This window comes from Melospiza georgiana, chromosome 1 (genome assembly GCF_028018845.1).
Source record: "Melospiza georgiana isolate bMelGeo1 chromosome 1, bMelGeo1.pri, whole genome shotgun sequence".
NCBI lineage: Eukaryota > Metazoa > Chordata > Aves > Passeriformes > Passerellidae > Melospiza > Melospiza georgiana.
Window position 1 is genome coordinate 51,042,113 of NC_080430.1, and position 16,064 is coordinate 51,058,176.

A 16,064-nucleotide genomic window follows, 5' to 3' on the forward strand; every position below is an offset into this window, starting at 1 on the left:
TGACATCACATATGAAAAAGTTACTGAGGATGGATATTAAAAAGCTGTAGAATGAACTTATTGAAAGCTCTCCTATTCTCTGCTGCCACTTTAGCTACTAAGCTGGCAGCAATTCAGACTTTTGTGGGAGATGAAGTATGACAGAAATGGAAGGACCTGTAATCTTTTTAGGTAGCCTACTAACTAGATTCCAGTTAAAATTTGATCTGTCAATGACTTAATGGCATTTATTTATGTGCCAATTGGGTTGACTCCAGTATCAGTCATTTTAGAAAGTAGAATTAATTTTTTTCAAAGTTAACACATCCCCATATTCTCCAAATTGCACACTGAATCCTTTAACATACTTGGAATTGCTTGGTTTACACAGGAGGAGAATTTGAGCTAATAATTGACAGAAAACTCAAAATTATTTTTCTTAAGAAATCCATTCAAAGCAAAAAGTTTTAGGATTTTATAGCATTAAAATATTTCCCAATGTTTGCATATATATATATATAGATTAAAATGATAGTGACAGACACAAAAAAAAGAAAAGCCGTTCCCCTCACATAAGTTACAGACATGTCAAAAATAATTTGTACCTTTGTTATACTAGCACTAAACAGCACAGCAGATAACTTTAAAATTCAAACGAAAAATATGCCAACACTATGATACAGAGCACTAAGACTTAGTTGTTTAAAATTAAATATTATCTTACTATCAAAAGGATAATTTGATAGAAACTGACTACATCCAGATTTGTCTGAACAGTTGCTAATTCAGTACTGTTTAAATTCTTAAGTATAAGTCTTTGCTTATAAGCCTTTGACATAACTCAGGAGCCACCATAAGCCAAACCTACATTCACTACGAAATTCATTGCATCCTTCTCACTCCACAGAAATTTTGTCACAGCTGAATTTCAAAGGATCTTCACCCCCTTATCTTAGCAGGCCTGATGGGAATAGCAGCACTTGCTTTATCCAGCATTAACTCCAGTTAAATCTGTTGATAAGTAGTAGCATATCTAGTAGTAGTATAGTTGCTCACAAAGAAAAGCAACAAATTTGTCTACATTTTCCCTACCTCTTTCCATGATAATAAAATGAAACTATTTAGGTTGCTTTTACCAGCTGCTATGACTAAAAGCACCCAGGAAAGCAAAAGAAGGATGGGACACCATGAGACAGACTTTGGGGGTCCTTGAATGAGACAGCTGGTATAAAACGCACACTTGCATTGTTCCCCCCGGTTTTTGGCTCTTTGTGGTAAAAGAAATACAGATTCACAGTTGTAATGATTATATAAACCAAAGATTCTTACTCACTGACATGGAAATTGTGGGAACAAGGAAAATTTAATATGTATAGGTATAAATTTGCAAGACACTGACAGACCTGTAGGTAACCACTAAATATTTGTTTCTACAATCAGCATTTTTTCCTATAATGAAAAATAACCTTTTCCACCCCACCCCCACCTCAAGAAAACACAGCATACTTCTCCTTGTTTAACAAGAAATAAGATTCAGAACAGGAACAAGCAGCAATGCAGAAGGACCACTAAGTAAATTGATTTGGAGAGTATTTTAACATTTCTAATCAAATTTCTGTCCATAAAATCTGCACTTCATTTGAAATAAGTATAGATACTAACCCACAAGTCGCTGAAGTCTTACAGGGGTCTAAGTAGAGAGAGGTGGAAAATGCCAAATATTTTCACAAACTGACACAGAAACCCACCCTGGCAGCTCCCAGATCAATGCTATTCCACAAATACTTAATTTTATTTGCCTAAATCACTAGTTACAGGATTTGTAAATGAAGTGTTTTCAAACATTAGAGTAAATTCATGGATGTTTCTGCCTTTGAAGCCTCCTAGAAACGCTGAAAATATTAAATTCTTTCTGGCATGCATCCTTCCAATTGCAACGTTTATAGCAGGAAACTGAACCACTGTGACAACTCCAGCCTCCTTAATAACATGATGTGGCTGTTCAGGGAATCAGTGCCTTAATCAATGGAATAAAATATCCCATCTATTCAAATAAAGTGTTTTGCCATTCTGGAGTAAAGTGCCATGAATACAGGAAAGAAAAATAATTGGGTTGGAGAGTAGAATTTTCCAATGTGCATTTCTTTAATTTAAGGGGTCTGGGGGCTAGGGGGGGGGGGGTTCTTTCCATTTAATGACTTGAGCATAGTGTGGTTTAAATAGCACATTTGATTTGGGAATCTATTAGCTGATAATGACTCCTTGGAGAGAAAAAAAAAATTGGATTCACTTATTACTGGTTTGATTAGCAATATCTGTAATTTCATGAAGTTGTAAAATAGCTCAGTATTAAAACTGAGCTATTTTCCATCACTTGCAAAAGCATAAACACAGACAGACAAGTTCCTGTGTTAATCATGCTCCTGAATTCTGCAGTACTTTTACTGCCACTAGGATTGGAAAAAAAGATATTTGTTCATGTACATAGAGCCTCAGTTTTGAAAAGTATTTGTGCTATGCTCCATAGATACTAAAAGATGGATAACAATCTAGGAAGGTTGCTATTTACACAGAGATGAAACTGCTATTTAAGAAAGAGGTGCAACTAAATTTCCAATGAGGAAATAAAGCCAATGTTTGATTAATGACAACACTAATCCATATCTGTAAAGAAACGTCATTAAAAGAAACTGCACTGTACTGATCTTAAGGGTAAGAAAGGGAAAGGTAAATATAATTAAAAGAAAAAATTAAATTGCAAATGTCAATCTGCCTTTCACTTAGAACAGAATAAGTAGTCTTGTAAACTGAAAGGAGAAATACTCATCTAAAAACAAAGGAAGATTTGCCCAGCAAAGCTGATGTTAAGTTGTGTTTTATTAAAGTGGTTCTAGTGGCTTTTTTTAAACTTAGATCAGGAAAGAGATATAACTATAATCACATAACAGAATTCAACCTAAACAATGAGCAGTATTTTAGAATTGAAGCTCCACTCCTTTAATCTGATAAATACTTAAAGACACAACTGAAGGGACCTGACAGTCTACCAAAACACAGATCTAAACACATTGCCACAGAAATCCTCAGGACTGCAAAATGCATGTACCAAAATGCATGGAGCACTGAAATAAAAGCCTGGGACCAGCATAAAACAACATTTATTCTCATTCAGAAGCAACAAACCATGTTATCTACTGGTCTGCAGGCCTAAAACCAAAGCAATTGCCAATGCTCCTGTCTGGCCACAGTCTTTGCATCAGATCTGCAGGCCTGTAGCACTAGAGTTCATCAGTCATATTTTCTCTAAGCTGGTCTTTGGCTTCTGTTTAGCTCTCTTGCAATAGCAGTTTTTTAACAACCAGTAACATAACCTGATCTGTTTTAAATTTAACTTATCTGCGTGATTGCACAGGCTAGGGTTTACCAGTATAACAATTCTGATATATTTCCATACCTATCATAACTATTCTGCAGAGAATGAACTGATATTTTTAAAAATGTAGGGTAGAGGACTGCAACCATGGGATGACAGCAGAGGTATTAAATGTACAGGAACAGGCTGACATCAGAGGAATCAGGACTATAAGTAACTCACTGTGTCAATTGCTAGTTGTTAAAAGAAAGTAACTCTGGGCCCTGGCCAAAGCTGATTTTAGAGAGCAAAGAAAAAACCAAACACACAAACAAACAAACAAAACTCCCAAAAACCCAAAAAACAAACAAACAAAAAAACAAAACAAAACAAAAAAAAACAAAGAAGGAAATAAAGAGATCAAAGAACAGTTGTAGACCAGTAAACCAAGAACAGTGTCAGGGCTCTGAGAGTACCAACGGGTCATAATTTCATTACTCAGTGGAGAACCCACTCACCCTGCCAGTGAGCCTGGGCATCCCATTTCAGCCTCCAGGCACTACCTGAGCCACATCATAGGAATATCTATGCCTGGACCTACCCTATAATCTTCCCCAATTACAGATTATGCTTCCTGGATTGACATTAGACCCAGCTCACTCCTTCCTACACGATGTCCTCCAGACAACTGGCAGAGCTGGCAGTGCTACCAGCACTCTTTGTGGACAGGGGATGGTGCCTCAGTGTCATTAAACCAGGTAGGCCATGGAATTTATGCACCACTGTTCTTCCAACCACTAAGTCTGAACAGAGAAATATTACAGACACTCATTGCATGACAGATATATATGCAAAAGCCAAAGTCCCTGTGGTGATAGAAAAAAGCCTGAATGACAGCAGCCATTGCTGAGGTGGGAACAAGTTACATCAACAAGTCACATCAAAGCTGTTTATTTTTGCTCCAACCATGACCTTGCAAGTACCCAAAGCAGAGAGGTGCCCAGCCACCTTTATGTGATACCCAGTGGTACCCAAACCCTTTTATGTGAAGTCAATGATGCAGCTGTACTGTATGAGCCCATTGACATCAGGCATGTGGCCCATGCTGCTACACATTACTGGCAGTGCCCTTCTCCCTGCAGTGAAATTAGTCTCCCATATAATGAAAGAGAAATGAATTCAGTTCATAAAGACAGTCTGTTCAAACAAGAGTAAGCAATAGCATTCCACATAAAACACATTTTTGCATTAAAAACATAATTCATCACTTTTTGAAATATCCAAACATTAATGTTGAGAACGTCCCTTACCTCCTCGCTTGTTTAACTTGGCGTACCCTGGCACATAGCTGCTCGTCATGGATGATGAACTGCTGAAGGAGGAATGTGGTAATGCTGAGACCAGAGGTTCATCACACTTTTCTGAAACACAAGGAAACAGATTCACTTTATGCTTTTAATTATTCATGTGTACTAAGTGACAGTGTGCCCTTTATTTTCCCTCTGGGTGGTAACACATCCTTTTTATTTTTGTATATGTGGAACGCATGTAGCTACATCACAGCTTTTCAACAAAAAATCCCCTACAACCACAAACCAAACAAAAACTCACCTCAAAACCACAAGAAAACCCACAACAAACCACAAACACATACATTGACATGAGAAAATAAAGATTTCAACCACTGAGAAAATGAGATAATGGTAATATCTAACCATAAGCCATCACCATCCTTGGAGATACAGCAGTTGAACAAAAAAGCCTACCATGAAATATCTGGGATGTTTTGGTGACAGAAATCTAGTGCTAAAGAAAAGTATTATCATGACAGCTTTCTAAGAACTAAATAAGATACACATTTTCATTTCTGTAATAGAAGTGCTGATAAATCTAATATTAAAAAAAGCAAATAAATTAGGGAACATTAATGAATGCTTATGAATTATCAGATACAACAGATTCACTGAAAAAAAAACTATACTAGCTAATCTCTATCATTCATTTGAGTACTTCCATTTTACCCCGCTATAAAGAAGATGAACTTGGTATTGGCATCTAAAATGGAAAAAAATCAGAATCAGTATTGTAGCCTTCCTAATGAAGAAAAAGTTGTAAGTCAAATCTCCTTCTTTTGTATTATATAAATTAGAATGAAGAGAAATGGCTTAGGATTTTTCAAATAATTAATGTACTGCCTTTTGTGAGTTTTTTGTGGAAGTTTCAACAGATGGGAGAAATGTGTAACTTAAATTACTCATTTATATCACAAGTAAAACTAAAAAAAGCCTAATCCTACACCAGAAAGCCTAACTAATCTTTTTAAAAACATGCACTGCAGTACAGTCTCTGATGCAAGTGGAAATACCTTCAATTTATGTACCTATAAAGCATTAGGTCACCATATGTGGTCTACAATAGGTCTAAATATGCATAAGCAGCATATTTAATGCTCAGCCACAACACCTAGTTTTGGTACAATTAAAAACCAGTTGTTTGATCAGACTGGATCACACATGGAGATGAAATTAATCCTACCTTCTAAAGAACTCTAGGAGGGAAAAAAAGAGGATTCTGAGTGAATCAAGTAATATATAATGCAATTCTCCTAAAACATGCAGTCTCATGTAGTGAAAAATAAAATTACTTTCACAGGAATAGAAACTGAAGTGCAGAAATACAAAAGAACATTCATTCAGGAATCAGTATCTTGACATTTAAAAAGAAAATAAGTGTCCTTCACAAATGTCCATGTTAACAAACATTAAGGGAAAAAAATCCACACAAGCAAGAGTAAAGGGCAGCTGCTTTGAACTGAAATAAAGGATAATTCCAATGACTTTCAAGTTCACTACCCTAGTATTTAATGATGGAATTTTGACAAGGCAAGATTAATGGTTTGAAACATTACTGTTTATACCACAAAGCAGAAGGATCGATTTCCTCCTCGCTCTGCTCTGGCTGCAGCAGAGCAGCACATTTGGTCAGAAACCTGCAGCCAGGGGCTCCTCACAGCCCACCCCTGCAGCAGCTCACCAGGGCTGCACACACACTGCACACACCTGTGCTTTCACGTTCTGGGTGCCAGGCTGCTTTTGTCTCAGCCAAAGTGGTACAAGGTTAGAGCTAAGGAGAGGAGTGAGCAGCAGACTGCCACAATTGCCAACTTTTGTCCTAAGTGCCATAATCATATAAATGCAGAACTATTTGACAAAGTTTTTCTCAAGCATTTTTTTTAATCTATTGGTTTAGTTTCTGTAGATCATGATAGCTTTGCAGCTTGCAAACTGCTTGTGCTGACACTTCTTTTTCTCTGCTACCTAGCTAGAAGGTAATTGAAGGCATTTGCCATTAATCCTGTTGTCTAGGTAAAAGCTGAAGGAAATATTTAAAAGAAAAAACCACACAATCAGAAGGTTTTAAAAGTTCATAACACAATCTTTTTATATAATTTTCATTTGCTTATATTACATGATATTTACCCTTAAGGGAAAAAAAAACAAACATGTTCTCATCAGTAATGAAAGCTAAGATTAAACATGTACCTTTGTTCTGTTTCCTGAGGGGTTTTAAATATATTTTGCAAAGTAAATTGTTAGGTTTCTACAATTTTCTGCCACCCGTGGCTTGAAACTGGGGTGGGAAGAAAAACCTGCATCTTCTTGGAAAAATGGTAAAAACTTAGTTACAAAAATTGTGTTCAACTTATGCAATTTGATTTATTACTAATATAATGGGAGGCTCTGCTTACCATAGTCTAAAAAATTGTGAAATAAAAGATTTATGTTAAAACAAATATTTAAAAAGTTCTTTTAAAAATATTGGCAAACTCTTAATTTCTCAACAGAAGTAAAGTCAGATTTTTAACACTGGGCTCAGAAAAAACATGACAGATGAAAAAAGCCTCTCTCAACAATAGAAATTCATCCGAACTTCAGAGCTTTTACTGGTTCCAGTAGCTATCAAGAAAACACCCTCCTTTTAATTTGACAGCACACAAGAAAATATGGGAAATTTGTTTGGAATGAATACTAGTTTCTAAATCATTGAAAGTCTGCCTTATCTCTGTTTCACTAACTCATACTCTTAGATTCAAAAGAATAAGACAGAGAAGCATGACTTCGTAAAAAAAAAAAAATAGAGGAGGCATTCCTCTATTTGCCACTGTGGTCACAATTTTTACAGCCAGTCATGAATATGCTTCATGTGATGTATGTGTGTTTCTGAAATATTTAATCTGAGCCTTCTGATTTATTAATTTGATTGTAATCATCAATACTGTGGTGGGGGCTAGGAAAAAACCCTGAGTTGATACTATTTGCCTTCATTGTTGTGTAGAACAGTAATCCTCTCCAATGTCTATTTAGACATACCAAGTAATAAGAAAAAACCCCTCACTTTCTCATTGTTCTAAAAAACCAAACCTCTCAATCTGCCTGCTCATTTAGGTTTTAAAATATGTGAAATTCACCATAAATGTGTATGAATTACAGGGAAGGACTATATTTCAAATTAATAGACTTTAAAAAGTTATTGCATCTCATCATTCACTCCCAACTTTAGGTCCAACAGAATAAAAGTTAAAAGACTGCTTACACAAACTAATATTTCTAATCCTGTATGAAAGTTTCACTAAATATACTGCACTATTTAAATTTCCACCAGAATATGAAATACTGTTTTACCACAGATTTAAGAGAGAAAAACACCCCAAGCCTTGGGAACCTTTTGTTCTTCCAGCAGTTTTAGTTACTTCCTGCAGAATTCAATTTTTTACTTAGCAGAATCATATATACCTTCCTGTTACTGAGATATAATAGCCTTCCCCATATAAGTCAATGCACTGTGCCCTGTTAATCAATTACAGAGCACACTCTCCTGCCAGCATTGCTGCAGCAAAGGAATAAACTCTCCTCCATACCATTTATCTCAGTGATATATTAACGGCCAAGGCAGCTCAGGTCCATTTAAATGTTAACTTTCTAAAGCAAAAAGACACTTCCACTCCACTCTATTCTGTTTGGATCAAGAGAACTGATAACTTTGTCATAGGAATGATGATATTTGCTACTCTGACTTCCCTATTCAGAAGGAAATAACAAGTATATATCCATCAAAAACAACTCTTCTTAAGATCATAACAATTAGAGCAATGGAATGGAGGCGACCTAATACCATTAAACACAAATGAGAAACATCAGCAATCCCCAATCTTCAAATTCCTCACGACCTAATAAAGATCATGCTGTGCACTTGCTCTGTTCTTACATGTTTTCTCAGGCTCCTGGCTATTGGAAACCAGATAACAGATGAGATGGCTCTCTTGCCCTAACCACTGCAGCCTGTCGTATTTCTGGTGGTTACAGCCAACAAAACAAAGAAAATATATCTGCCCATTCTTTCCTGTTTTACAGTCTATTCACAGCTTATTTTTATATCCTACCTACCATTCTGGATAAACTAAAAAAGGGCCTATTTTGCCTTCAATTGCTTTAATTCCCACTTACTAGTCTATGAACTATTTGGGGAATAGGGGCCACAGTATTTGAAGGGACAGCTGTTGACTGCAGCACAAAGTAGACCATACACACACAAACTCTCTTATCAACCCCATAGGTTATTAAAGTTTATCCTCACTATAGCAGTCACTTCAATGATTTTTGATGGGCAAAGCAGAGTAAAATACCTTGATGCTTCACTTCACAGAAGTCTGTTCAAAAGCTTCCTGATCAATAAACAGGTCACCCGTAAAGTTGCTGACATATCTTATCAAAGTAGTCCGAGTAGATGAAAAAAAACAATCTTCAGTTCATTTGTGTCTTCTTGACATTTGTATCTAGCAGTAGGTTGGAATGCATACAAACTATCTAAAAATGCTAAGAAATGGGAACAATATACATTTATAGTTACAGGTAGTTTTTATGAATAATCTGGAGCTGCATCAGAAGGTCTCCCAGAAGCTCTTGCAAAGAATTTGTCAGCAAAGTAAAAATACAGCTGTGTGTGTAAACTGGTTTTAAAAATGAAAAATATTTGGATACTGATAACCATAACTCATTAGAAAGTATGCTTTTGAATAAGAAAGCTTTATACATCATATGTTCCAGTGTGCATGGAGGAACATGCCTTTAAATAAACACCAAATCCACAATTTACCCCCCCTGTTTTAAAATCTTCAGTCAAGATTTCCTATCAAATTGCAATCTAGGACAACAATTTTGCTGAAGGATAGATCTAAGAAATAAACATGCCACCAACAAAAACTTTACTAAAAAAGCTCCATATGTTTATGTCAGAAAAGAAGAACTCAAAAGCTGAACAACTTAGATTCAAAAAGGCAAATGACTGCTATGTCAATATTGTATTCTGAATTAAAAAAAAAAAACATAATAAATCACTAGCAGAAGATGAAAGAGATGACTCAATGTGTATTAGCACTGAAAAAAATGTCATAGCCCAGAAATATACAAAGCCCTGACTCTCTAACTAAAAGTCCTCATCAGCTTTCTTTTACACTAGACAAACAGAAAATTTACAATACAAAGCACAAAATCTGAACTATTGACAGTATATCCAAGTCATTAATTATATAAGAATGCTTGTCAAATGTAGGGGGGAAAAATGTTATAAACAATTTCAATCTTTACTTGCAAAAGACTCCTGCTTTAAATATGAATTCCAAGATAAATGTTAGGGAGCTTGGGAGAGAATCATGTCATCTGGGTTTAATTTGTACTGTGTGCTAAATGCTAGTTTGCTTAAACCCGTTTTTCTCCTCCAATTTGAATACATAATTTTACTGTAGTGTACTGAGGAGGAAGAGCCAGCCACCAAGCACTTCTGAAAAGCAGTCATGGGATTGCAAGGGCACTCTGAAACGTGGGTAAGTACACATGGGATCTGGCATATCTCCCATGACAACCAATAGGAATATTAATGCAGCTGGTTTGAATTGCAGTGTATTATTATTCTAAAACAGCCTCATGTTCCATAAAGCACAGGTAGGTTTTATAGCCCAAAATGAATGCTAGAATATACCAAGTTTAATTCACAAGCCTGTGTCTCCCCAAAGAGTAGGAATAAATAAGCACAAGCTGCTAGAATATTTTATGCACTGTTTCAAATGAACTTTTAAAACGATGCAAGCCAAAAAGCAGGAGGTACTTCAAAGCAGCTCATCATCAATGGCAGCCCCTTTAAAAACCAATCTTAAAAGTGGTTGTCATTGAGCACAGGCTGTCAAAGTTTCATTTCAACCTTTGCCCTGTGGCACAACCCTGCTGCCCAGTACGATATGCCTCTATTCAAACTTCAGATCACCTGAGACAGGAATGCAGGTAAGGGCTGGAAAAAGCCAGGTAGGGCATACCTCATGCTCTCAAGTACTTAAGGCAGAAAGAAATCAGTGAAGAGTTTATCAAAGACAACCTCCTCTTATGGGGAAAGGAAATACTTGCCTGTCAGACATTTGCCAAAGGTACAAGCTTTTGGTACATTTGGGGTTGTTCTAACAAAAAAAGAAAAAAAAAAAAAAATCTGCCTTTTGCATGTTGCATTGTGTTGGAATACCATTCAAAGAAAACCCACCACATACTGCTGCTTGCTTTTTCTCTTTCTTAGGAAAACAAGCTAAGTTTACTCCTCCCCAAGTTTCCTGGGCCTCTTTATATAGATAGTAAATAGGGTTGATGGCTGCTAGAGTAGAAGCTCTATTTTTTTACCCTCTTCTGTCCCATCTATTTTCCATACTGCAGAGGACGGCAGATTCTCCACATGACTGACATTTCACACAACAGCCTTGATGGACTCTTAGGGAGTCAAATTCATGTTCGACTTCATGAGCAAATGAGCCCAAGTGTCCCTGAAGCTTTTCTGCAAGTATTGCTCGAGCTCAGCTGCAATCTAAAAGACTAGAGCAGCTCATATTGATCGCCTGGGATGTTTTATATTCCACTTCAAGTTGCATACCACCAATAGAGGTAATCCATTGCTGCTCAAAAGGTTAGCTGCTGCTGGAAAGGAAGAAAATGTAGCAGCTCTTTTTCCCCCTCCAAGGTAAAGCCATTAGTTACACTAATTTGGTGGTCTTCACACAAACCTTAAGCATTAAGTGTTCATGTTTTGAGGTCTTTCTTTAGAGCTCTGTAAGGAAAGGAACAAGTCTCAGGTAATGCTTTTTTTTGTGGTGCTTACTTTGCTCAGAACAGTGGACAGGCAGTGAGACCTTCTTTGTTCTGGTTCTGAATCAGAAGTTTGTCTCTGGGCAATACTGAACACACCACCAGAACCATTTCTAAAACTGCATGTGGATGCCCAAAGACTGTACTTTAAAAGATGTTCCAAAGGATCTTTCTACTTCAACTTCATTTCTGATACCAATTTTTTTCTGAAAAATTGACAAGCTTTTAGAGAAGCCAATGACTGATTAATCTGAAAGGTTATGGTATGGCTACAAATTTTGATTACTACAAACTACTATCCTGTTCCATCATGAGGCCCAGGCTATTAATAGGTAACAAAACTGTCTTAGTTTGAGGAATTTTTAATAAGCATTTTAAAACATACCTGGGAAATATAGGCAATTAAAATTTCATAAGAATTGTATCAATGAGCAATGTACTGTATGACTATTATTATGAGACATTTCTGGATGTATTGCTATCATCAAGTGGTATCCAACATAAACCACAGTACTCTCCAAGCTTCTGTCTTTAACCACTGAAAATGAGAAACAGGTTAAAGCTAGCATCATTAATTACTGTGACTTAGAACTTACCCAGAGATATTAGGATTTATTGTTTAATTAAATTATTCAGTATGGAATCATTTTAAGTATAAATGTATACAAAGCAGCCTCCTGAAATTAAAATTTGTAAAAATTTCAATTTCACACAAAGGAAAAATAGAAAACTGTATCAAAAATTTGCCAAATTTTCAATTTTTCAGAAAAGTATAACTTTAAATTCTTCATTTACCAAAATGCATATTTCATTTAGTATTTTACATTCAGAAAGAACATGGCACATCAGAATTAAATATGTGCATTATTTTATTGTTTAGTAAAATACAGTTTTAAATTATTTTAGAAAAGTATGCTCTTTCTTACCTACGGTAAGACTACTTAGGCAGCTGGTTCTGGCTGCAGGTTGTGGTTTGCCTTGGGGTTGTTTTTTGTTGGAAGAGTGTGGATAGTGGAAGTTTTTACATCACTCTAAGGCAACAGCACATCTGGATTGCCTCTGGCCTATTTTAGAGTCCACAGTCCATTGGGAATTCATCAAATGTTCCCACCCTTTTGTCTTTTATGAACACATTCATAAACTGTTTTGCACCCTGTGAAACTCAAAGTTGTATGAGAAACCTGCATCTTATTTGCTCATTTAGAAAAATCTCCACTACTAAGGTCAATGGCACCTGGAATAACTGAAAGTCTGTCAGTCTGGTTGCATGCTTGGACTGTCATTAAATTGTCTTCAGTGCATAAACAAAAGCAGACTATCAACTCTATGCAAAGTAAAACTCATGAATATCTCCATATTTTTGCATACCCAACCCTCAGGTGCTTCTTCAGTTATTAACCTTCTGGCATGCAAATATAGTTCTTCACCTTTTCACTATTGAAAACACCTGAGCATTTTGAAAGGTTTTTACAGCAAACAAAGCTCCAGCTTAGGTGCCTTTACAGGTAAAAGTGATTTTTACAGACTGATACCTGAGTTAAGTATGAAGAAACCTGGAGTCAGGTCATGTGAAGTTTTAGAGTTGCAGGCGGAAGGACCGATAATGATGAAAAAGATCAAGAAAAAGAAAAATAATAAAATCTTCACAATTTATTTCATTAAATCTCATTTAAATTAGACTAATTTCATTAATTACTTCACCTATGTTCCTTCTCATTCAACTTTATATCAACTAGTGTCTTTTGTTTATGGATGGAAACTGGGTTTGTTTGTTTGGGTTTTTTGGGGGGAGTTGTTGTTTTGGTTTTTTTTGTGGGTGTTTTGGGGTTTTCTTTTCCTTATTTAATTTGTTTGTTTTTTAGAACCTAGAGATAAAATACTAATGGTTAAAAACTAGTGGGTAACAACTAATGTTTTCTAAACAGCTTTTACTTTTCATCATTGGTCTAGCAGGTTTCTGTCTCTAAGCTTTTATCTCTAGCAAAAACAAAATATGCTCTTTTTTTCCTCAAAGTCCTACTTATTTTGATGATCTCTTTACTTTTAGCAGCTCTTTACCAATATAATTGTTCTGAATTCAGAGATGTTATTCTAGGCTTTACCTAATTTAAGCAAGATCAAAGCAAACAGTGACTTTAAAACTGCTGGACACTTCAACAATAAAAGCTCTTCCACAGAAAGCCAAACATTAATTCTCAAACCAATGTATCACAGGTACAGAAAAATAGATGTTTTAGTGTATACAATGTATATAAATTAATTTCCAAAAATTATGTTAGAAATATTTAATAATCTGTAATGAGGCTATCTACCTACCCACATATTGGTTAAGAGGCTTAACAAAAGTCTTGTGAAAAAGTCAGCTCAGAGCAAAAGCTGAGGATTCCTGTCTAAAGGCCTTACCAGAAAACTACACTTTCCCTGCAATGGCTAGGGAGCAAACTGCTCCTACCAGGCAGACAAAATATTTAATACCATTAAGCATGCAAAGCACATTCTGGTTTGGTTAGATGAGGAGCAAAATAGAAATTAGCAGGTTATGCAAAACACAGCAGAGAATTGCCTCGTAACTTGCACGGCATAAAGCAAACATCACTTAAAATCAGGGCTTTATTCAAAAGGATTATTAATTCCATGTTTGTCCATTGATGTTTACCTTCATATCCCCTCTAGAGAAAACAGATATGTCATATTTATAGCAGAAGCTATTAGTCCACTGTTTATCAGTTGTCTAATATTCGAAGCGATGAGAGAAGCAAAAGCCAAAAGGTGTGTGATATATGAATGTAACCATATTATACTGACAGATTATTCTTTTCCTCTGTGCAAAACACAAATAAGACCTAACTTTGTTTTCTGCCTCTTCCATGAAGATTTTCACCTCCAACTAAGACTAAAATATGTGCTTTCTCAATTCCTGTCCCTGGTGCATGGGAGGGATTCTGATTCCATTTTGCTAACTCTTTTGTTAAAATGTACTCTTTCCCACATTTCTGAAGAAGTATCAAGTTACCAAAGAAAATAAATTGTCATAATATATTGATTTCACCAAAGCATCAACAAAGTATTCTGAAAAGGTATTTTTGCAGGTGAAAGAAGAAATACTTTTGATCTTTTTCCTTACTCTTGCATTAATGTAATGCATATGTTACATATGACATATGCGTTTAAATCATGTTGGTCATGATATGATTTCACGAAACCTGAAGATAAGCTTCCAAACCATGCTGATATCTTTTGCAGCTTTTTATAGACCCCAAATCCTGGCTAGAACTGTGGCTAGGAAAATAAGAACAACAACAAAACAAATCGAGAGCCATTTGATAATAGAAAAATGTTACCATAGTTTAGATTTATGAACTCTCTGTATTGCAGATTAAAAAGAGCAAGTTGCAGTACAGCTAGCCTGTGAGACACAGCATTCTCTGAGCCTTGTTATACATACTAGGAAATTCAAACCAATTATAGAACATGGCTGTGAATTTTGACACTAGAGGCCCGAATTTCTTGCACTAATACCTTGAAGAAAAGAGATATGTAAGTCAGAGTAGGCTAACAAGTGTTTTCATATGCTGGCAAAACAAATCTGAAAGTTGATTCCAATGTGTTCAGCATCCTTAAGCACACAGGCAACAGCACAAGGTACAAATCAGTTCAGGACTGGAGCTTCAAAGCACACATTTTGTGGATGTGTTTTACCATATTCCCTGAGGTTTGAAAGCATCTAACATTTAATAATTAAAGGTAGAATTGCTGTTTATTTCCCTAGAGACTAAAAAAAAAATCTCACCATTATGAAACAAAGATATGAAGATTTTCCTAAGTTTGTATATCTGAAGCTGAATAGAACATTTTTCTTTCTGATAGACTGGCAAGTTGGATAGACGAGACTATTTGATTCCCAGATGTAAAATATTTATAGGATTCCTGTTTCTGACACAGGTCAGGGCAACTAGCATCACAAGCAAACTCCTTGCCCATCTGCTTGGATTCATAATTTTCTAGAATCTAGAAATCTAGAGATTAAAGTCAATGTTTAAACTAAGTGACTTAATGCCAGCAGAAGAAAATTGCAAACATTTAAAAAATCTGTATGAATGAAAAGTCAATTATTTTCTAACATAGGACAGCTAAAGTGGGAACTACCAGTCAAAAGTGCAATCTCCAGTTTTGAGATGAGACAGTTTTTAATTCCAGAAAATGTGGTGTGCTCAAACTCTAGCTGTTCAATATTCATAGGAGGCAATAAAATCTTGCAGAGGGTGGTAAGGATCTATAATGGTTTTAAAATCAGTGGGAGTAGATACAGATTTGGGGTCTTTCAGGTCTATGTTCTTCTTAAAAAGGAATTAAATTCCAATGCAAAGAAAGCCAGGGTCAGCTGTTATTAATCCTTAACAGGAGCATAGGATGCGATATCAAAATCAGATGCAGAATTCAAACAACTTTAAGTGAGATTCAAGTGCATAAGCCATGGAACTTATCAGGAAAATACATATCCAAATTTTAGAGTAGCTCAGACTTTTTCAGAAGATGTCATTAATAAATTATATGTG

General features: G+C 35.8%; 1 protein-coding gene across 1 annotated transcript in view; it reads right to left on the reverse strand.

Moving 5' to 3' along the window:
• Positions 1-16,064, reverse strand: part of CNTNAP2 (contactin associated protein 2) — a 1,020,353-nt gene that overhangs the window by 701,068 nt on the left and 303,221 nt on the right. Inside the window, exon 2 of the mRNA XM_058040331.1 lies at positions 4,642-4,752. Coding sequence (XP_057896314.1) covers positions 4,642-4,752 — 111 coding nt within the window. The remainder of the gene's footprint in view (positions 1-4,641; positions 4,753-16,064) is intronic.